Genomic DNA, 24,160 nt, shown 5'->3' with positions numbered 1-24,160 from the left:
AAGATAGAGAGGGGAAAACACCATATGATCCGACTATATTAACAAGGCCCGCAATACATCAAGATCGTGACATCTCAAGAACACGAGAGAGAGAGAGAGATTAAACACATAGCTACTGGTACAAACCCTCAGCCCCGAGGGTGGACTACTCCCTCCTCATCGTGGTGGCCGCCGGGATGATGAAGATGGCCACCGGAGATGATTCCCACCTTCGGCAGGGTGCCAGAACAGGGTCTAGATTGGTTTTCGGTGGCTACAGAGGCCTGCGTCGGTGGAACTTCTTATCTAGGTTAACCCTGAGGGTTTTTGGAATATTTGAGAATTTATAGGGTAAAGAGTGTTGGGTAACGTAGCAGAAATTCAAAATTTTCTACGCATCACCAAGATCAATCTATGGAGTACTCTAGCAACGAGGGGAAGGGGAGTGAATCTACATACCATTGTAGATCGCGATGCGGAAGCGTTGCAAGAACGCGGATGAAGGAGTCGTACTCGTAGCGATTCAGATCGCGGTTGATTCCGATCTAAGCACCGAAGAACGGTGCCTCCGCGTTCAACACACGTGCAGCCCGGTGACGTCTCCCACGCCTTGATCCAGCAAGGAGAGAGGGAGAGGTTGGGGAAGACTCCATCCAGCAGCAGCACGACGGCGTGGTGGTGATGGAGGAGCGTGGCAATCCCGCAGGGCTTCGCCAAGCACCGCGGGAGAGGAGGAGGAAGAGGGATAGGGCTGCGCCAAGAGAGAGAGGTTCTCGTGCGTTGGGCTGCCCCTTTGCCTCCGCTATATATAGGGGGAGAGGGAGGGCTGCGCCCCCACCTAGGGTTCCCTACCCAGGGGTGGCGGCAGCCCCCAAACCCATCTAGGGTGCGGCCAAGGGGAGGAGAGGGGGGGCGCCACTAGGGTGGGCCTTAAGGCCCATCTGGACCTAGGGTTTGCCCCCTCCCACTCTCCCATGCGCCTTGGGCCTTGGTGGGGGGGCGCACCAGCCCACCTGGGGCTGGTCCCCTCCCACACTTGGCCCACGCAGCCTTCTGGGGCTGGTGGCCCCACTTGGTGGACCCCCGGGACCCTCCCGGTGGTCCCGGTACATTACCGATAACACCCGAAACTTTTCTGGTGACCAAAACAGGACTTCCCATATATAAATCTTTACCTCCGGACCATTCCGGAACTCCTCGTGACGTCCGGGATCTCATCCGGGACTCCGAACAACATTCGGTAACCACGTACATACTTTCCCTATAACCCTAGCGTCATCGAACCTTAAGTGTGTAGACCCTACGGGTTCGGGAACCATGCAGACATGACCGAGACGCTCTCCGGCCAATAACCAACAGCGGGATCTGGATACCCATGTTGGCTCCCACATGTTCCACGATGATCTCATCGGATGAACCACGATGTCGGGGATTCAATCAATCCCGTATACAATTCCCTTTGTCTATCGGTATGTTACTTGCCCGAGATTCGATCGTCGGTATCCCGATACCTTGTTCAATCTCGTTACCGGCAAGTCTCTTTACTCGTTCCGTAACTCACATCATCCCGTGATCAACTCCTTGGTCACATTGTGCACATTATGATGATGTCCTACCGAGTGGGCCCAGAGATACCTCTCCGTTTACACGGAGTGACAAATCCCAGTCTCGATTCGTGCCAACCCAACAGACACTTTCGGAGATACCTGTAGTGCACCTTTATAGCCACCCAGTTACGTTGTGACGTTTGGTACACCCAAAGCATTCCTACGGTATCCGGGAGTTGCACAATCTCATGGTCTAAGGAAATGATACTTGACATTAGAAAAGCTCTGAGCAAACGAACTACACGATCTTGTGCTAGGCTTAGGATTGGGTCTTGTCCATCACATCATTCTCCTAATGATGTGATCCCGTTATCAACGACATCCAATGTCCATGGTCAGGAAACCGTAACCATCTATTGATCAACGAGCTAGTCAACTAGAGGCTTACTAGGGACATGGTGTTGTCTATGTATCCACACATGTATCTGAGTTTCCTATCAATACAATTCTAGCATGGATAATAAACGGTTATCATGAACAAGGAAATATAATAATAACCTATTTATTATTGCCTCTAGGGCATATTTCCAACAAAGAGGGGGTGCGGGAGGCCACCGAGGTGGGCACAAGCCACCTGGGCCCCCAGGCACGCCCTGGTGGGTTGTGCCCCCTCGGGGCACCCCCAGGTGTTGCTCTGGCCCATTGGTGGTCTTCTGGTCCATAAAAAATCCACAAAAAGTTTTGCGGTGTTTGGACTCCGTTTGATATTGATTTCCCGCGATGTAAAAAACAAGCAAAAAACAACAACTGGCACTGGGCACTGGGTCAATAGGTTAGTCCCAAAAATGATATAAAGTTGCTATAAAATGATTGTAAAACATCCAACAATGATAATAAAACAGCATGAATACTTCATAGATTATAGATACGTTGGAGACGTATCAGGGCTGTGCCGCCGAGGTGCCCATCGCTAGCACAAGGTTGTTGCCTGTCGTGGCCATGGGCCACTCCTCCCCCTCCCTCCTTCCCCTTCCTCGTTTGTTCTCGGTTCCAGCGTTGCTTGAGGCGGGGTGGTTGGCCGGCGGTCTCTAAGGCGGTTGGGGGCGGATTTGTTTAAAGTCACGGCCTTTGGTGCTCCTCGGAGTGGTCTGGATGCAGGGTGGCGACTCTGGCGGTGGGATGCGCGCTGCTCGGGGGCTGACCGCGCGGCTCGGGTGCGGGTGGGCAGCCCTGGTCGCTTGGGCGGCATGGGTACGGGTGATTGGCGGAGTGGGGTTGCAATGGAGGGGTAGGAGCACCAGGGTTCACCACTTGCCCAGTCCCGATACTGACCAACGAAGGAGGCGTCCATGGACGTCGTTCTCCTCCTTGTAGGCCCCGTCGTGGTGCTCCGACCTCTTTCGTGCCACTTCGGGTAAAAGCCTGATCTTCAGGATCAGACGGTGACAGTTTCCTACGGTCGTATCCTTCCTGAAGGCATCGTCTTGGAGTCCCCGCTCCGACCGTGTCCGTCTACCGCTCCTCGGTGGATTGCTCATCTTCATGGTGGTCTTCGGCTTATCATTAGGGTGCTTGGTCGTCGTTGGGGTGGTGTTTTCGGTGCTTGGCACCTTTAATCTCGCTTTGGGTGTGTGCGTTGAGTGCCGTGATGGAGTGCGTTTGTATCTTCTTGCTTGAATGTTGTGGTGATGGTTGCTTTATATATAAAGAGTGGGGAAACCCTTTTTCGTCAATAACCCTTTTATGATGTTTTTCAAGGAAATCAGCTAATTGGGTCGCGTCAAAATCTGGCTGTAGTGAACGTGTGGAGAACAAATTTTTGTTCGGATATTGGCGCTCAAGCTTGAGTCAACGAAGTCGGCATAGACGTTTTCTTAGTCGACAGGAACATCTCCTCTCACTGAATGTATATTGTCGGAAGTCCTGAAATAAATCCAAGAAAATGCGACCACCAATGCAAGCCTAGGACTTGAACTCTGGTAAATTTGTTCTACCACAATAAACCTAACCATCCGAGCTACTCTAAGTTCGAACCCACATATATTTTACTAGTACTAGTAGACATAGACTAAGAGTCGAGGGTTCAATTCCGACTAAGTCCAGTGCCTCTTTGATTCGCAGGATTCTAAAAATATAAAAATAGGAAACATATAGGATTGGAGTGTCATATCACTTAAATTCAATAGAATTAGCAAGGACTGTTTGATGCCACACACACAAAGAAAAAAGAATTGTAAACAAAGTTGTAGTGGATGTTAGATTTCCTATGAGATATAATACAAAAGATTACAAAGGATTTTTTATTGAATCCAATCCTAAGAATTAAAGGACGGACGTAGGAAAAAATTTATAATAATTTCAATTCTCCTAAAATCCTATAAGGCGTGTTTGGTTGGGGGTAATTAGAACTAGGGAATGAGAATTAAAGGGTACGAGACTTTAAATCTATTGTTTGGTTAGAGGAAATGGGAATTCATAAGGGAATAGTTATGGGACTTGAGACTCCAACTCTCCCACCGTTTTTTGACAGGAATCTTAACCCTTTATCATAACTTTTCGTTAGTTTCCCTTGTCTAGTCCCTGATCAATTCCCATGAACCAAACAAGGGAATACAATTTCTATTCAAATTCTCCCATATAATTCCTATCATGTGTCAAACAGAGGCTGAAAATAAAATGGCTCACCCCATGTTTAATCTCAATACAAATCCCTATTTTAAACTTGCACTTCCCTTCCCAAATATTGCCAAACACGTTGATAGAGTTTCTTTGAATCAATCAAAGAGATTAATTAATTCAAAGAGCTAAACTAGAACATCTCCATTAGAAGATGCAAATCTGAAGATGAAAAGGAGATGTAAAAATTTACATCTCCAAAAAGTGATTTTTACATCTTCGAAAAATAAGCAACTTTAACAGATGATGTATATTGGAGATGTAAACGAGCAACCCCAATAGATGATGCAAAATGGAGATGTAAAAACCAGTGGGCGGCGGCCGAATCAGGGCGGTGGTTGTGGGGACGGCGGCAGCGCGACGCAATTTGGGGCAGCAGCATCGAGCCGGCGAAGGTTGTGCGTGGGGGGCGGTGGAGGAGCACCGGAGGGGCGGCTGGGTGAATCGGGATGGCGGCGACGCGAATCGGGGCGCCGGAGTAGCGGTGGAGGAGCGACGATTCGAAGCGGAGGAGCGGTGTAGGAGCATCGGAGGAGTGTCGGAGGGGCGGCGGGAGCTCGGCGCTGCGGCCGGCCGGCTTCGCATGGCGGGAGGAACGATGGAGGCGGGCGGCCGTCGGGGTGGGCGGCGTGGCGCGCCTCCCCTACCTCCGACGGTGGGTCGAGGTTAGGAACAAGCCCAGCCCGTCCATGGCCGCGCCGTGGAAGCCATTAAGGCAGCCGGACCTCCGGTGAAGCTTCGATTCGAAGCGGTGGCCGAAATCGAATCGGCGGCTTCGGGGGACAGTCGGTGCTACTTCGGCGAGGCAGGTGGCGGGGGACAGGCGGGCGAAGTCAGAGGTGGGCGAGCCTGCGGCGGCGGCCTCAATTTTGGGCGAAATCGGACAACGACGGAGTTGGACGGGTGGCGGGCGATGAGCGATCACACGGAAGCTAACTGAAGGCAGTTTGGTGGTTGGCGCGCAGCTGTCTTTTTTACATCTTCGATGGGTAAAGATGTATATTTGCATCACGAAGTGTTATATTTTACGTATTCGAAAAGCGGAGATATAATTTTTTTATCTACATCATCTATTAGAGAAGGGTTTTTGGCCTCGAAAATGCAAAAAATAGTTATTTTTGCATCTACATTTCTGTTGGAGATGCTGCTGGATGTTTGGAATAGACTTCACTCATCCACGAGCTGCCCTAGCACCACGGGCTCCCGGTCTTCATCTCTGACTCCTCCCTCCCGTCCTCCCCTCCATCTCGCCGGGCCATGGCTCGTCTCCTCCTCGTCGTCCTAGCGCTTCACCTCACCGCTGCCAGAGCCTTCGCCGCGTCAAGCGTCGGCGGCCGTAACGGCGACTTCGACCCCTCCCGCGTCGTCCAGCTCTCGTGGCACCCCAGGTGAGGATCTGATCTTCCTTGCTTCACCTCCCTCTGAGCCTACGCAACGTACAACTCTGATGGCTGCCTCTTTTGTGCGCGTGGCCGCTAGAGCGTTCCTGCACAAGGGGTTCCTCTCGGACGCGGAGTGCGACCACATGATCGAGCTGGTGAGTATGGCCGCCCCTCGATCTCGTTGTCTCGAGGGAGATTTTTCCTTTTTGGCTGGATAATGGTTGATTGATTCGGCTCTTGCGTGGTCTGTAGGCGAAGGACAAGCTTGAGAAGTCGATGGTGGCGGACAATGAGTCGGGAAAGAGCGTCCAGAGCGAAGTGCGGACCAGCTCCGGCATGTTTCTTGAGAAGAGGCAGGTCAGCACGAATGGACCTTGTGATTTCTTTGTTCTTGCTAATCTTTCGCAGATTTTATTGCTTGGGGGCTTGATAGGTGCCTACTTTGGATTTGATTTATATCACGATCTCGATACACAAGCGAAATTAATACAATTGTTATAGAATTATTCAGATACATAACAAATACATCTTTTTTTGTTTCTTCTGACAAACTTGAAGTTTAAATTTAAAGGGCATTAGCTCCACTGAAAGTGACATCATTAATCCTCCCTGGAAAGTTTCAAGTTGATTTGATGTCTTACTGAAGTCGTGTTGTTGCACTGAATGTTTCATTTCTTATTTGTTGTGAATGCATCTTTTGTCAAATGTTGGCTGAGCTATAGTCTAGAAAGCACAAACATTTCCCTTGTAGGACTGTATGCAAAGTTTGCCACTTTACTGATTATTAGTGATTACTACTTTATTGACTTCATTTGTATACACATCTGAGATATGGATTGTGGATGACCATTAGCAGATTTGCCATAATATGATCTACAAAGTGGATGACAAACTTCAGTTTTGATTGGATGGCTGATGCTTCTTATCCTTGGTATATCATGTATTTTATTGAAGGTGGTCGTTCCCTCAGCAGAGTGTGCCCCTAAAGTCCATTTTATATTATTGTTTTTCATTAGAAATGTGATATAGGCCCAAGCCTAGGAGTGGCCCGATCTTCAACAATTGGAGGTGGATTTCCGGAAGAACACGAGGGAAATCACAAGGAACACAAGATAAACTAGCACAGATCAACACACATGTTGCAACACAAGATACACATGGATAAATAGTTGATCCAAATCATCCACAAGAGAGAGATGGAACAAGCTAGGGTTCTTCCCCTAAGTCCTAAGACATGGAGGTCTTGAATTCAAAGTTGTCACTGATGAATTAAGCTTATGTGTCATACTTGAGGCTTTGGGAGAGAGTGATTGAGCATCATTTGAGAAGAAAAACGAACATCACAAAAAACCAATTTGGTTTTATGCTAGGGAGACCGGTTATAGATGCCATTTTCCTCCTACTACGCCAGCTTATGGAAAGTTATAGGGAGCGAAAGAAGAATCTTTGTGGTTTTCATCGATTTGAAGAGGGCATATGAAAAGATACCAAGGACAGTTATTTGGTGGGCGATAGAGAAACATAAAGTACCAAGAAAGTACATCACCTCATCAAGGATATGTACGATAATGTTGTGACAAGCGTTTGGGCAGGTGATAGTGAGACGGATACCTTCCCAATTACGATAGGACTGCATCAAGGATCGTCCTTGAGTCCATATCATTTTGCCTTAGTGATGGACGAGGTCACCCATGATATACAAGGAGATATCCTTGGTACATGTTCTTTGTTGATGATGTGATGTAGTCCTAGTTGACGAGACTAGATTGAGTGTCAATAGGAAAATCGAGTTGTGGAGACGGACTTTAGAGTCCAAGGGGTCTAAGCTTTACTAGGACCAAGACCGAGTATATGAGGTGTGACTTTTGCGGTGTTAGGTGCGAGCATGGAGAGTTAGTTTAGGACATATAGTGCCTAAGAGGGACACCTTCCGATATTTGGGATCAATGCCACAAAGGAACGGTGGTATTGATGATGATGTTAGCCATAGAATCAAAGCAGGGTAGATGAAGTAGCGGGAGGCATCTACCATCCTCTATGACTAGAAGGTCCACCAGAAGCTCAAAGGCAAGTTCTGTAGGACGGTGATCAGACCTGTGATGCTATATGGAGCGAAGTGTTGGCCTAAAAAGAGAGAACACATCCAACAAATGAGTGTCACTGAGATCACATGCTAAGGTGGATGCGTGGCATTACAATAAAGCATCAAATTAGAACTAGGCAATACAAGGTAAGGTAGGGGTGGCACTGATTGAAGAGAAGCTTGTCCAACACCCTCTAAGGTGGTTTGGACATATCCAACGGAGGCCTGTAGAAGCACCGGTGAATAGCAGTATTCTAAAGAAAAGCGAAAAATTGGGAGGGGTAGGGGACGACCAAAGTTGTCTTGGGAGGAGGCAGTAAAAGGAAATTGAAGGACTGGTATGTACCCAGATATTTGGCTCTTGATAGGACTGCATGGAACGTAGCAATCAATGTACTCGAACCTTAATTTCCTTTCCTTCACTTTGCTTACTTGTACTTGTTCACTTCTTTTTGGGTTCTTGTAGGTTTCTGTTGGGTTTCATCTCTAGCCTACCCCAACTTTGCTTGGGACAAAAGGCGTTTGTTGAGTCATATTGCCCGAGCTTTAATAGTGGTCATTCTCAAGCTTGCAACTGCGATTGTTTAAAACTTACTAGATGAACGGAACGTTCAGTATTGCTAATATGTGTGCGCATAACCACATGTGATGGAGCTTCCTTTCTGCGCCAAAGATCTTGTTAGACCTAGTTTTGTATAAGTTAGTAGGACCAATAGGGGCAACTCCAACGTGGATTACAAAAACAGACCTCACCAAATGTCTGCGGACTTGTCTGCCGACAGGTATAGGGGCGGGTGCCATCCAACCGTAGGCACCAAATGTCCGCCCCATTCCAAATGGATCTTTAAGAAATAGACGACTCATGCTAAATTGGATGATTTTGTTAAATTTTGTTATATTACAACAAAAATGGACAAAATTTAACAAAGTTTCAACTAAACCGAATGACAATTTAACTAAACCTAAGCTAAACTAAGCGAGGTACCGGGCGGTGACCTCATAGGCATTGCCTCCAAGGGCGCCAACACCTCCATCGTCATCGTCATCATAGCTGCCGCCACCATTGTCGTCATCCTTCTAGTGGCAGAAGGCCCGGTAGGCGTCACGGCAACCCTGATCTGCCGCCGTTGCTTGCAGACGCTTGGCCGCCTTCGCTGGTCAGCAACGGTCGGACGTGGAGCGCTTGTAGTCGCCCGCCGTTGCCTTTGAGATAGGTCAAACGCTCGGACTCGGACGTGGAGCGCTTGTAGTCGCCCGCCGTTGCCTTTGAGATAGGTCAAACGCTCGGACTGGTCAACCCCACTTTGAGGAGCTGCTGCTGATCTGGCGATGACGGGGTCCTGTATCGATCAATGGCCCATGCCTTCGCGAGCGCAGGGTTCGTTGGGACCTAGGGCGGTTCGACCGCGCGAACGATGCCGGATGTTGCACATTGCGCTGCTCCCGACGCGCCGCCTGGGAGCTGTCACTGTGGAGGACAAGCTACCGCCTCCACCTTCGCCTCCATCACCGAGGTAGTAGGCTAGGCGGCTCGTCAATGGCGATCGGGCACTATTGGCCCCTCATCCTTAACAGCAATTGGGCACCACTGGCTCTCGGATTGCCGATGGGATGAAGACAGCTGCGCTATGGGGATAGTGGCTCCTTCATGCAACATCCGTTTTGGGCGCCGATGTTACGCGAGAGCTGCGGGGATGGTGGCGCCAGACCGCGGTTGTAGCACGACCGCTCGAGAAGCAACTCCATCTGCTGCATGAACTCCTCGTCTGTTGTGGCGTCCTCGGCGAGGAGTGGATGATGCTGCTCCTTGGTCGACGCCAGCGGGCTCGGAGGACGCGGTCGGCGGTGGCAGGAGCCGAAGCTCCCCCCTGCTCTGCCCCCCACGGATCTGGAGGGGGTCGCGGAGAACCACTTCGAGCCATCCTACTTGCCTATCGCTGCTGCCGGAGCCGTAGTTCTGCGGATTCGGGGGAAAGGAGCAGAGAGGGGAGGCGGCGGTGTAGGGTTTACGTTCGCGGTCGGCTGACTTAAATAGCTGGGGCAGGCGGACCGACTCTGCTTCAATGCGGGCAGTGGTGGCTTCTTGGCCGACACGCCTGTGTGAATGCTGGGTAGGCGGTTGGCCGGTCAGGAGGCATGAATGTGTGTAGGAAAATGTCCTGTCATGTCATCCGGTCATGTTTGCTTTGACCGGTATGAATGTGTCGCAGAGAGCAGAGCAAGGTTTCTAGGCGGAGCGGAGAGAGGGTTTTATGATGTAGGTTCGCGGTGTCGGAGATCTACATGGCAGACGTCCGGATGCCTATAACCTCCCCTACATTTAGTTCCGGTTTGTGGGATTTCGGACGTCTGGACCGGTCCGGACAAATTTGGTGACTGCCGTTGGATGGCAAAAAATGTTCGGACGTTCCGGACATTTAGGGGCGAGTTATTGATCCGTATTGGAGTTGCCCTAATAAGCTATCTCGCCTGTTAGCACATATATATAGAGTAGTCAGCGGATATATATATATATATATGAATATATATATATATATATATATATATATATATATATATATATATATATATATGTTCGTGATCCCTTTGGCCACATACGGAATTAGTAGAATGCTACATAAGGCATGTCTTATAGTAGTTGCCTCTGTTTTAAGTACAACTTGTAACATTGAAAGATCGAGGCAAATTGACTAGAGGATGAATAGGAGATTTTATAATTCCTACCCGAAAGCAGAGTAGTCAGCGGAATTGAAGAGAAGAACTGATACGGAGTAAACAGTCTGAAGAAACAGAGACAGTTCTAGACAACATCGGTAACAAATGCATCAATGGGTACACACTGTAATGAGGGAACAGATGCAAATAGCAGCAGAGGTAAGCATATATGCACTTGTAAACTAGAACTTACAATTAGCAGAAAACAGTAGCAAGAAGGATTCAGCCCTAAGTCAAATGCAAAACAGTATATACATGACAAAAACAGTGCACGAACAGACACGTAAAGGAGCGAGTAAGATATAGAACCGGGTTGCAGTTGAAGACACATGATTTGTTTACTGAAGTTTAAGTTGGCAACAACAGTACGTCTTCATTGGAGAGGCTGAGCACACTGCTCCGAAGTCACACAAGGCTTGACCTTTATTCTCCTTGAGCTATGTTTGTCAGAACTCGCCCAATTACTCATGGTAGATATTGCGTTGATCTCGAACCGATGCGAAGTTGTTTGTTGTGAATCAACACTTTGGATGCTCACCAATTGACGCTTAATCGTCTACAAGATGCCAATTCTTCAAGAGTAATAAGCAGAGTTTCAAGGCTCAATTGTTCTTGGGGTGATGCTCAATCACAACTCAAACTGGTATCTCCTCATTTAGTATTTTTCTCAGAATATGAGAAATGAGAAACTCAATGCATACATAACAGAATCCACCTCAAACCGGAGGGGGTAGTGGGCTATTTATTTCCTTGGCACAGAAAACTAGTTGTTGGTCGGAAGTTCTTCAGCCAACGGTCTGGGATCGAACTGTAGCTCACAACAGTAATCTGGTTCACTCTGAGGAACCTAGAGCAACTCCAAGAACTTGAGTTCCCTAACTCCTTGATGAAGCTAATAATGGTGACATACCGAAGAACTACACTCCTGAGTACTCAACCAAGCTGATTCCTCAGACATATTCAACTATGCCACTGAAGCTAGTATATTCATCTAAAAGGAGATTTTTAAAGTCCTTTGTGTAGACGGTTGGGCTCTAAGAGCATCTACAACCGGACAAAGCAAATATATCCGTGCACGACTCGTTCGCGGCCCCTGCAACCACAAGCCCTTTTTAAAATCTCAAATCCATGCAAGCAGTGGTGGAGCTACAGCAAGGCCGAGTGGGCCATGGCCCACCCAGTCCATGAGTTTTTTCTATTGTATACCTACTGTTGGGCCATGCAAAATAAGCCCAGATACGTATTTCCTTCAGCCGGCCCGCCCAACTAATTGGGCCAAGCTCCACCACTGCATGCAAGCACATGCACATTGATCATTGGACGGTACACACAAATAAAATGTCGATCACTGAACAATACACACAAATAAAATTTATTTGAAGAGGAAAATAATGTTCAAACATAAAATCTATTCGGAGTGCATAATTCAAACATAAAATACAATGATTTTCAGTGTGGATCCACATATGCTCCACAAGAACATTGAGTAGTTGCACGTGCGCCTGTGTATCTTGAAGTTATCAATGCATCTCTAAAAAGTTCACAACATGCTCTGCATCTTTGTTCCGAGAGGCGTACATGTACTCTGGGCTTCTCAAAATCATGTGTGCGGCTGCGGGCTGCCCCTTCGCCCTCATTCTACACAATCATGTTGTGCAAGATTACACAACATGATGTAGGAGGGAACCCTATACGGCCGATCTTTCACGAAAGGAGCGGATCCCAACGATGAACATGAAGAACACGAGGGGAAACACGAGGGAAAACACGAGACAATCACTCAAACCAACAAGATTAGGTCACACATATCCTAGATCCGAGTACACGTAGAGATCACACGGTCCAAATCCAACAAGGGACGATACATAGGGTAACCGGTTCTTCTCCGTGAGGAGGTCTTGAGGTCTTCCCGTTAGGGGTCTTGAATCCAAGTGGATCTTCTTCGAAGAGGTATCGGTCTCTCTCGGAGGAGCAAATCCGGATGGATGAGCGAGGCTCTATCTCACATATGAGCTATCACAACGCTAACCCTAGAAAGAGGGAGGACGAGGAGTATATATAGTCTAGGTGGGCGAAGGGGTACATGGGCCTCGGCCCTTTACTGTGCACAGACAGACGGGGCCGGATGTCCGGCCGTCGGGCTGGATGTCCGGGCCTTCAGGAGGAGCCGGATGTCCGGGCTGGCGTGGTCGACCTCGGTGCTCTCTGGATAGAGGGTGCCGGATTTCCGGGCTTCGGGCCGGATGTCCGGGCTGGGCCGGATGTCCGGGGCCTGTAGGTACTTGGCGGCTGGGCGGCTGCTGTGGGTGATGTTCCAGGGGCCGGATGTCCGGGTCCTGGAAGTTGCTCTTGACTCCTTCCGTTGGTTCTCTTCGTCCATGAACTTGGGGACTTGTCCGTCTTCACGTGCATCTTCGGGAGGGTGCTCTTGGTACCTAATCATGCACAACATCTCGGACTTAGGTAGTAGCCATGTCTCGAATGGATCATATGTGATATCACTAAGGAAGTCACCTCGGCCTCGAGAGCTCTAGTTCGTGCTCGTGTCATAGGTCCTCTTGGCACTTGGTGAGACGATGGTAGGTCCATGGGGATGACCATAGGATGCTCCGCATCATCTCCCCTCCCTTGGGAAAGATCCGACCTCGGATCGAAGTCTTCATCACCATGGTAGGGAGAGAGATCTTTGACGTTGAAAATGTCGCTCACGGAGTACTTGTCGCGTGGGATGTCGATCTTGTAGGCGTTGTTGTTGTAGCGTGCAAGCACCTTGAAGGGTCCATCGGCTCGTGGTAGAAGTTTGGACTTGCGTTCGTTGGGGAAGCGGTCCTTGCGAAGGTGTAGCTACACAAGATCTCCAATGTTGAATATCATGGGTTGCTTGTTGACGTTGAGCTTGGTCGCGAGTCGTTGTACTTGGTGCTTGATGGTGTGCCTTGTATCTTCATGCATCTTCTTGAGGTAGTTGACTCGGGCACTCGCGTCCATGTTGGTGCGCTCTTGTAGTGGTAGAGGAAGAATGTCCAATGGGGACAACGGTTGAAACCGTAGACGACCTCGAAGGGGGACTTGCCGGTAGTCGAATGTCTTGCGCGGTTGTAAGCGTACTCGGCGATGGGTAGACACTCCTTCCACTCCTTGATGTTCTTCTTGATTAACACGCATAGTAGAGTGGAGAGTGTACGGTTCGTCACCTCCGTTTGGCCGTCGGTTTGTGGATGGTATGCCGTGGAGAATAGTAGCTTGATTCCGAGCTTGGCACATAAGGTCTTCCAAAAGTAACTCAAGAACTTGACGCCGCGGTCCGAGACAATCGTCTTTGGCACTCCATGCAAGCGCAAGATTTCCTTACAAAAAAGATTTGCAATATGTGAAGCATCGTCTATCTTGTTGCAAGGAATGAAATGAGCCATTTTGGAGAAACGGTCCACAACAACAAACACGAAATCCTTTCCATTTCTAGTTCTAGGCAAACCAAGCACAAAGTCCATACTAATATCTTCCCATGGGTGATATGGAATAGGAAGTGGCATGTAAAGGTCATGAGATTGAGCTTTAGACTTAGCTTTGCGACATGTAGAGCATCTAGTGGTGAAACGTGAGACGTCACAGAACATCTTGGGCCAAAAATAGTTCTTGGAGAGCGTAGCAAATGTCTTGTCGCGTCCAAAGTGTCCCATTAGTCCTCCTCCATGAGATTCTTGCAAAAGCAACAAACGAAGAGAAGACTCGGGGATGCATAGTTTGTTAGCTCTCATAAGATAATCATCTTTGATGTAATAGCGTTACCAAGATTTATGCGTCAAACATTTGGCATAAGGAATAGCAAAAGTAGGATCATGCGCATACAAGTCTTTTATGTGCTCAAAACCAGTGACATTCAATTCAAGTTTGGTAACAAGCATGCATATGCGGGAAAGGGCGTCCACCACAACATTTTCCTTACCTTTAATGTATTTGATGACATAAGAAAATGACTCAATGAACTTACTCCATTTAGCATGACGCTTGTTCAACTTAGTTTGACCCTTAAAGTATTTAAGCGTTTCATGGTCGGTATGGATGACAAATTCATGAGGGCGAAGATAATGTTCCCATTCATGCAAAACTCGCACTAAAGCATATAGCTCTTTGTTATAGATGGGATAATTGAGTTGCGCTCCGGAAAGTTTCTCACTAAAGTAAGCAATTGGGCGCTTCTCTTGCGTTAACACACCTCCTGTGCCATTACCACTAGCATCGCAATGAATTTCAAAAGGTTTGTCAAAGTTGGGTAATGCAAGCACGGGAGCATGAGTAAGCAAATTCTTGAGCTCGTTAAATGCGCTATCTTGAGATGATCCCCAAACAAAGTGTGCATTCTTCTTACTCAAAGCATGTAAAGGAGATGCAATTGTGCTAAAATCCTTAACAAATCGACGGTAGAAACCGGCTAAACCAAGGAAGCTACGCACTTGTTGCAAGTTGGTTGGTTGTGAATAGCATTGATCTTAGATTCATCAACATGAACACCCTTAGAAGACACAACAAAACCCGAGAAAACAAGCTTATCAACACCGAAAAGGCATTTGTCCATATTAGCATAAAAGCGCTCTTTCCTAAGGGTTTGCAAAACGGTCCGAATATGGGTGACATGTTCTTTGAGGGATTTGCTAAAGACAAGAATGTCGTCAAAGTAGACCACAACAAATACACCAATATATGGTCGAAGAACAAAATGCATGAGTCGCATGAAAGTACCGGGTGCTTCGGATAAACCCATTGGCATAACAAGCCATTCATATAAGCCAAATTTGGTCTTAAATGCGGTTTTTCATTCATCACCTTCTTGGATGCATATTTGATAGTAGCCACTTTTAAGATCAATTTTAGAGAAAATGGTGGCTCCGCTAAGCTCATCTAGCATATCATCTAGGCGTGAAATGGGGTAACGATAACGCACGGTAATAGCATTGATAGGACGACAATCGGAACACATGCGATATGTACCATCTTTCTTGGGAACAAGGATTACCGGCACGGCACAAGGGCTCAAAGTTTCTCGTACATGGCCATTGTCGATGAGTTGTTGTACTTGCCGTTGGATCTCCTTAGTTTCCTTGGGGTTGACGCGGTAGGGAGCCTTGTTAGGAAGGGGTTCTCCGGGGATGAGGTCGATTCGGTGCTCGATTCCTCGTAGTGGTGGTAGACCCGGAGGTAGCTCGTCGGGGAATACATCTTGGAGTTCCTGCAATAGAGAAGATAACACTAAAGATAGATTGTGAGAGTTGTTAGTTTTTGGTGTCTCGTCCTTGCACAATAGGACATGGTGCATGACACTTGATGAGTTCTCACACACTTCTCTCATCTCACGTTTGGTGGCAAATAGGACTAAGTTCTTCTTGTCGCTCATCGTGGAGGCACTCGATTTTGGCTTGTGGCGCTCACTCTCTTTTGGGTGGTTCGCTCTCTCACTATTCTCTCCATGATGGGTGGCTTGCTTGTCGGTGATCACTTGGCTTGGAGACATAGGTCGTAGCACATACTTCTTTCCTTTCATCTTGAACCTATAGTGGTTTGTAGGCCCGTTGTGGATGACGCCTCGGTCAAATTGCCATGGCCGTCCAAGGAGGTGGCAAATGGACATCGGAATGACATCACACTCCAAGATGTCTTCGTAAGCTCCGATCTTGAAGGAAACTTGTACCCTATGCTCGACTTGGATAGTGCCGGAGTCGCTTAGCCATTGAACTTTGTATGGGTGCGGGTGCTTCATCTTGACCAATTGGAGCTTGGAGCATAGTTCTTCACTTGCTAGGTTATGGTAACTCCCTCCATCAATGATGACCTTGACGGACATTCCATTGATGCCGGCCTTGGTGTGGAAGATATGGCATCTTTGGTCTTCTTCTTGTTGATGTTGAAGAGTCAAGACCTTGGAGACAACGAGAGCGGGGCTCGAATCTTCGTCACAAAAGACTTGATCATCTTCATCCTCGTTCACTTGCCGGTGCATGGCCACTTGCTCAAGGGCTTCCATTTCTCCTTCACTCATGGAGTCATATGTACCATCGTCGTTGAAGATCATGGTGCGCTTGTTTGTACACTTGAAAGACTTGTGGCCTCGGCCGCCGCATGTGAAGCATTTGAAGGAACTTGTCTTGATGGTCTCATCGGTTGGGGTAGATGATGATGAAGCTCTCGGCTTGAAGTTGCTTGTAGTAGGAGGACGACTTGAGGTTGTCGAAGTTTTCTTGGAACTTGACTTGTCGCCGTTGCTTGTAGATGGCTTGGTTGAGGTAGAAGGTGTTGTAGTCGTTGAAGCTTGGTTGTTGGAGAAGCCATAGGGCTTGGATGAGAACTTGGCATACTTGAAGTCATCTTGCACTTGACGTTCCGCTTTGGTAGCTTGATGCACTAGCTCAATGAGGTTCGAGTATGGTTGGAAGTCGGCTATCTTCTTGATAGGATGATTGAGTCCATTCAAGAAACGTGCCATAGTTTGCTCATCATCTTCCGTGACATTGGCTCGTATCATGGCAATCTCCATTTCCTTGTAGCACTCTTCAACGCTCTTGGTTCCTTCCTTGAGGAGTTGGAGTTTCTTGAAGGGGTCGCAGTTGTAGTAGGTTGGTACGAAACGTGCTCCCATGACATCCTTCATTTGCGCCCAAGTTGTGATGGGTGGTTCACCTCTTGTCGCTCGGCGCTCAATGACTTGTTCCCACCAAATGAGGACGTAGTCTTGGAACTCAAGGGATGCCATCGCGATCTTCTTCTCTTCCTCATAGTTGTGCAAGCGGAAGATTTTGTCAACCTTCAATGCCCATGAAAGGTACTCTTCGGAATCATTGCTTTCGGAAAACTTGGGCATGGTGAACTTTAGCTTGCCGTAACATTGCTCTTCATTGTGTTGGGGTCGGGGATGATGACGTCCTTGGTGAGGAGGATTGTCTCCCTCAACTTGCTCTTGTCTTGAAGGATTTCCATTATCTTCTTGCTCTTGATGAACTTGATGTTCTTGTCGAGCTTGTGGAGGAGCTTGTCGAGCTTGACGATGCATGCGAGCTTGGTATATTTGTTCTTCAACTTCATCACGAAGCGCTTCTTGTTGCTCACGGGCTTGGCGGTGCGCGTGGCTACGGCTCGACTTGAATCTCGGAGGGCACGTTGTGCCTCAAGTGCTTGAGCTTCGCGTAGTTGTTGTTCTTGGCGTTGTGCCTCGGCATCTTGTGCATCTTGGTGTTGTCGCGCACGCTCTTCCTCTTGTTGTTGGCATTGACGTTGTCGTTCTTGTGCTTGCGCGAAGGTAACTTGGTTTTGACGGCGTCGATGTTTTTGCGCGCGAGCTTGCTCTTGAGAGTCGTTGTTGTGTAGAGGATTGCGGTTTGCTTGACGGTCTTGGCGCGCAGCTCGTCGAAGAGTGTTTGATGTCGGGGTACTTGAGCCGGAGATGGTATCGTCGGAGTGTCGACTCGAGCGGCTCTGTCTTGAGTAGGACGAAGTGGTAGAAGAGCGGATGACCAACAAAGCACGAATCTCGTCCATTCTTGCGTCATTCTCTTGTTTGTGGTCGTCGAGCTTGTTGTCGAAGTAGTCTCTTGTACGTTGCTCGAAGAGTCGCAAGTCGGTGGTGAGGTTGTCGATGCGTTCGTTCATTGCTTGTTGCTTTTGATGCAAAGCTCATTGTGTACTAAAGAGGTGGCTCTTTGTGACGTAGGAGGACATGTCGTCGTCTTGCTCGATGAACAGTGGGTTGGTAGAAGTATTTGGCCTATCCATCATTCCAAGAAAAATATGTGAGTGGGAGAAGGAGAAGAACTTATACCAAATGTACCTTGACCGATGTTGAAGATGGATCAATGATCACTCAAATGTGGAACAAGGAAATAGCACAATTGGTACCAATTCTTGTCGGTTTCTCACGCCTACACAAGTAAAAGCTTATGGTGGAGCTTGGTTAGGATGGTGGCACAATATTTGATGCAATTGTTAGTGAGCTTCAATAATGTTGGAAAAGATTCACAAATTTGCAAATGCAACAAGTAGACCAATAGCAAGATATGGTACACGGAAACACACACGCAAATAGATAAGTGGGGTCGTGCAACCAAGGAATGAGCCGAAATGTGTAATCCACGAAAATGCTCTTGTTGCACAACTCTAGAGAGACGCTAGCACGATTGCACAATAGGCGAATACGAAACTTGTGCATAACCTAAGGGGCAGCCCCAGTGCATGTAGCTCCCGCTTGCGCAGGGTCTGGGGAAGGGTCCGACCACTTTGGGTCTATTGTACGCAGCCTTCCCCTACATTTCTGCAAGAGGCTGTTTCCAGGACTTGAACCCGTGACCTCATGGTCACAAGGCAGCAGCTTTACCACTGCGCCAAGGCTCCCCTTCGAAACTTATGCACAACCTACTAAGCAAAAATGCAACGACTTCTATCCCAAGTATGCTATATGCATGGTTTGCCGATGATATGATCCAAGATGATTGAGTATGGCAATCTTAATGTAGTAATGATGCTATGGTTCTTGCTTATAAGCTTTTTTCTTATCTTTCCCTTTTGCTTAAAAGCTTGTTTGGCTCTTTCTCTTTTGAGCTCTTTTCTCATGCAAAACTTCACGAACCAAGATAGCAATTGTGTATGCGATGACAACTTTGTGACACAAAAGATGATATCAAGATATGTACCAAGATGATATGGTATGTATGCTATGGGAAATATGATCACTAATGTGCGCAAGTGACGTTGCCGGCAATACTCAAAGGCTAGTCTCGATAGGTAAGATACGGAAAATTGGGCTATGGTGGTTATCAATGCAATGCCAAGAATGTATAATGATATCACGATACCAAGATGAGGTTACCGTTGATGTTGGTTGTTTGTAAGCAAGAACGGATGACGGTGTCAAAATGGTGAAGTGGTCGTTGTTGATGACGAGACCGTGGCGAAGATGAGCGGCGGTGATGTTGATGTCGAACCGTACCTAAATAGCCGAAACACAATAGGACACGCGAACCGCAACTCAAATTCTCAAAGCAAAACGTGTCAAAATTGTCATAATTGGTAGTGTGTAAGCGATTGTGGTGTTTGCGGAAAGCGGTGGTGCTATGCGGAAGTGATGGTGGTATGCGGAAGTGTACGTGGGCACCCGAGTAAAATTTGGCGAGAGTTAGGCGGGAAACGGGGCAGTGGATGGAAGTGATGCTGTCAGGGGCCGGATGTCCTCTGGATCCGTGGACGAACTCGAAGAACTCCGCGTGGAAGAGGCAAATTCGGGGCAAAATTTGGGGGATTTTGTGGATGGAAATTGGGGAAAAGATGAGGAAAAGCTAGATCTACCCGCAACACACGAAATCCGCGGATCAAATCCAACAAAACTTCATCACAAAAAATTTGGGCGGCTATTTTTGTGGGGAATTTTCGAATTAGGGGCAAAATCAACAAAACAAGGCTAGAAATCAAAGAAGGGAGGCTCCGAAATCGTGATCAACGTGGCTCATGATACCAAGATGATGTAGGGGGAAACCCTATATGGCCGATCTTTCACGAAAGGAGCGGATCCCAACGATGAACACGAGGGGAAACACGAGGGAAAACACGAGAGAATCACTCAAACCAACAAGATTAGGTCACACATATGCTAGATCCGAGTACACGTAGAGATCACACGGTCCAAATCCAACAAGGGACGATACATAGGGTAACCGGTTCTTCTCCGTGAGGAGGTCTTGAGGTCTTCCTGTTAGGGGTCTTGAATCCAAGTGGATCTTCTCCGAAGAGGCGTCGGTCTCTCTCGGAGGAGTAGATCCGGATGGATGAGCGAGGCTCTATCTCACATATGAGCTATCACAACGCTAACCCTAGAAAGAGGGAGGACGAGGAGTATATATAGTCTAGGTGGGCAAAGGGGTACATGGGCCTTGGCCCTTTACTGTGCGAACACAGATGGGGCCGGATGTCCGGGCGTCGGGCCGGATGTCCGGGCCTTCAGGAGGAGCCGGATGTCCGGGCTGGCATGGTCGACCTCGGTCCTCTCTGGATAGAGGGTGCCGGATGTCCGGGCTGTGGCCGGATGTCCGGGGCCTGTAGGTACTTGGCGGCGGCTGCTGTGGGTGATGTTCCAGGGGCCGGATGTCCGGGGTCATCGCCAGATGTCCGGGTCCTGGAAGTTGCTCTTGACTCCTTCCGTTGGTTCTCTTTGTCCATGAACTTGGGGACTTGTCCGTCTTCACGTGCATCTTCGGGAGGGTCCTCTTGGTACCTAATCATGCACAACATCTCGGACTTAGGTAGTAGCCATGTCTCGAGTGGATCATATGTGATATCACTAAGGAAGGAAGTCACCTCGGTCTCGAGAGCTCTAGTTCGTGCTCGTGTCATAGGTCCTCTTGGCACTTGGTGAGACGATGGTAGGTCCATGGGGATGACCATAGGATGCTCCGCATCACAACAGGTCATCACCTACCACAATGTCACCGGATCACACATCATTGCAGCTCCAGGAACAATACCCCAACGAGCTTGGAGCACTCCAAATGCCTCTCCACATCCTTGCTAGCACCTTCTTGCATTTATGCAAAGAGACATCGTTTGTTACCTTGGGGATCGGGTATAGTCTTCACAAACACCGCCCACTAAGGATAGATACCATCGGCAAGGTAGTACCCCATGTTGTGGTCATGCTCGTTGATGGTGTAGTTGCACGTCGAAGCATCTCCATCACAAAGTTTCTTGAACAACGGAGATCACTGAAGCACATTGATGTCATTGTGAGACCCTGACATGCCAAAGAAAGAAAGCATGCCAAATCCACAAGTCCTTTGATGCCACTGCTTCAAGTACAATGGTGGTCTCTTTGGTGCGACCTTGATACTGCCCGCGCAAACCTGTCGGGTAGTTTTTCCAGTGCCAATGCATGCAATTGACTGAACCAAGCATACTTGGAAAACCTCTTGCCCCTCCAATTGCCAATATTTTTTCCCTATCCTCAGCATTTTGTTTGCCATGGCCTCAATGCATGTGCGATCCATCTGGATGTACTCATCAACAACATCTGCAGCTTTACCATCGCAAGCATGCTCATAGCAGCCTTGCATTTCTGCAAAAGAGAGAATGATAGTTGCCCGCAACAATCCTTCCTCAGCATGAAGTAAGGATCATACGCCCATCCACTATGTGCAAGAACAAATGAGTGCTCATCCGGAAGCGACGCCGACGCCCCCTCCCCCCTATGAAATACATGTATTTTTTAAAATTAGTCGTTGTAGAGACTCTGTGCGCCACTTATCCTATCCCGGGCAACAACTATCTGGCCCTTTATCGAACCCTTGAAGTTGAGAACATGCTCCTGTTTCTTCATTTCTTCCTGGATGCTCATCATCATAATTATGTCAGCATCTTCGTCGTCATATATCTGAATTGGACAAATCAGTGCATTCTTCGAATATATAGTCATCAAGCTCCTTGTAACCAAAATCATCATCCGAGGAATCCATCGCTTGCCTGCAAATGAGCAAAAGAATCTCAAAAACAGCTCGGTCATTTTGTCGAACATATGACGGATAAGGTGTATGTCTGGCGGAGCAGGACGTACCGGGGCGGCAAGGATGGCTGAGAGGGGTTTGGGGCCCGTGGTGGCAGCGCTGCGGGTTGGGGATGGCGCGGACTAGGCAGGACAGAGGAAGAGGGCGGGTCAGGCGAGGGTTGGGGACGATTTGGAGAGATTTAGGGTGGGTCTGGCCCTGTCGGATCCGACATGGCGGATGCGTCCGGGCAGCCCAAAATCCGCCCCACAGGGTTTGAGGGGTGCCAGACAGCCCAAACATATGCGCTGGTTTGGAGGGTCTGGTTGGTGGTGTTTTTTTTTGTTTGGGAGGTGATGGCTATCCGCCCGGACATGGGGGGGAGGGGGGGGGGGGGGGGGGGGCGTAGGGGCCACCTGGACGCGTCAAACAAGATTTGGAGTCAGAGTTGGAGTTCCTCTGGTTTGGGGGGTCTGGTTGGTGGTGTTTTTTTTGTTTGGGAGGTGACGGCTATCCGCCCGGACATATGGGGGCGGAGTAGGGGCCACCTGGACGCGTCAAACAAGATTTGGAGTCAAAGTTGGAGTTGCTCTAACTGAGCCCCCCCCCCCCCCCCTCTCAATACTATGACTCAAATGAAGAAGCAACAGAAGAACTAGAAACAAAAGGTTCACTACAGTTTTTTTTTTCAAGCGGCAGACCAAATCCTTCAACATTATTCGACTTAAATCATTTCTTCAGGGACTACCAATCCGTGTATATATAACAAACACTTTAGTCCCTTAACTGTTTGTTATGAATGATCAAAAAATACCAGGGGACACTAGATGCACCAACAAACATCATATTTTAACTAAAACAATATTTAACCCTGCAAAAAGAACATTTTAACTAAAATAATCATTTGGCAGGATGAAGTAGTAGCAAGGATAGAGGAGAGGATTGCTGCTTGGACTTTCCTTCCGTCGGGTACTTTGACTTAATCTAACCATTTCATCTTGCTTTTTCTGTTTTTCTCAGAAGTTTGTAATATTATGTCAATTATTCTTTCCATGCTCAGAGAATGGCGAGTCCATTCAAATATTACACTATAAGAATGGTGAGAAGTATGAGCCACACTATGATTACTTCCATGACAAAAATAACCAAGCTCTCGGTGGTCACCGAATAGCAACAGTGCTCATGTATCTGTCTAACATTGAGAAGGGTGGAGAGACCATCTTCCCTAACGCAGAGGTAATTTCCTTGCTCTTTCTTTCCTGACTTTCTTCGGTATCCGTAAAAAAAAAAGAAAAAGAACTTTTCTTAGGTATCCCATGCACTAATTCAGATATTCTGCAGGGGAAGTTAACACAACACAAGGATGAGACGGCATCTGAGTGTGCTAAAAATGGATATGCAGGTACGGTCGACAGGGTCTAAAGATACTGAAGTACTTTTGAGATCCTTGCACACCATATTATTACCTCTGTACCCCTTTTTTTTATAGCTTCAGTACTCAGTAGAGCTTAGTTCTTCGATGTGCATCTTAATTTTGCATATCTTACTGGCTCCATATGCAATGACAATTGACGTTATTGTGAAGCTTAAATTGTTTGTTGTCGTATGCAGTAAAGCCCGTAAAAGGTAACGCCCTGCTGTTCTTCAGCCTCCACCCTGATGCAACGACAGACCCTGACAGTTTGCACGGGAGCTGCCCCGTCATCGAAGGCCAGAAGTGGTCCGCCACGAAATGGATCCATGTGAGGTCCTTCGAAAACTCGGGCAAGCAGGGAGGTGGGTGCGAGGACGAGAATGTCCTCTGCTCGCAGTGGGCTGCCGTTGGGGAGTGCGCCAAGAACCCCAACTATATGGTGGGCACCAAGGAAGCTCCTGGCTTCTGCAGGAAGAGCTGCAACGTCTGCGCGCAGTAAGTTAATTCTTAATCCACCCATCCACCATCGTCACACGGCATCGATAAATTATTGGCCCAGTAGCGGGCCCAGGGTGTGTGTGACTGCTCATAGATAGCATGTGTGACCTGGAATGGAATTAAATGTAAGATCTATCATCTTGTCGTTCTTACAAGAAACTGCAGCTGGAGAAAGAAAAATACACTATACTCGCTAAGAACTTTGTCTTTTGGGGCTGCTCAGAACTTTCTTGTTTACCCGTTTTAGCCGAGCAATCAAATTAATGACGATGGATCGAGCAATCTTGTTCCCTTGGGTTAGTGTCGTCTCCTTGGACCTCAACGTTGTACTATGTTGTTCTGGCGGGACAAGAAAG

General features: G+C 48.0%; 1 protein-coding gene across 1 annotated transcript; it reads left to right on the top strand.

Moving 5' to 3' along the window:
* Positions 1-5,339: 5,339 nt before the first annotated feature.
* LOC109759038 (probable prolyl 4-hydroxylase 7) lies at positions 5,340-24,004 on the top strand. Its single transcript, XM_020317883.4, has 7 exons — positions 5,340-5,590; positions 5,682-5,739; positions 5,837-5,941; positions 22,804-22,861; positions 22,953-23,128; positions 23,234-23,294; positions 23,504-24,004. Exons 1-7 carry the CDS (start codon positions 5,460-5,462, stop codon positions 23,803-23,805), a joined length of 891 nt encoding a protein of 296 aa, XP_020173472.1. The 5' UTR covers positions 5,340-5,459; the 3' UTR covers positions 23,806-24,004.
* The last annotated feature ends 156 nt before the right edge of the window (positions 24,005-24,160 follow it).

The sequence above is a fragment of the Aegilops tauschii genome, chromosome 1, assembly GCF_002575655.3.
Source record: "Aegilops tauschii subsp. strangulata cultivar AL8/78 chromosome 1, Aet v6.0, whole genome shotgun sequence".
NCBI classification, from domain to species: domain Eukaryota; kingdom Viridiplantae; phylum Streptophyta; class Magnoliopsida; order Poales; family Poaceae; genus Aegilops; species Aegilops tauschii.
The sequence above is the reverse complement of the archived record's forward strand: the minus strand, read 5'-3'. Positions and strand labels throughout refer to the sequence as shown.

Bases quoted from the DNA above. Each gene is read 5' to 3' on its own strand.
- LOC109759038 (XM_020317883.4), top strand. From the start codon at position 5,460: ATGGCTCGTCTCCTCCTCGTCGTCCTAGCGCTTCACCTCACCGCTGCC. The intron at 5,591-5,681 runs GTGAGGATCTGA...CGTGGCCGCTAG, and splicing joins CAGCTCTCGTGGCACCCCAG to AGCGTTCCTGCACAAGGGGT. The intron at 5,942-22,803 runs GTCAGCACGAAT...ATCATTTGGCAG, and splicing joins TGTTTCTTGAGAAGAGGCAG to GATGAAGTAGTAGCAAGGAT.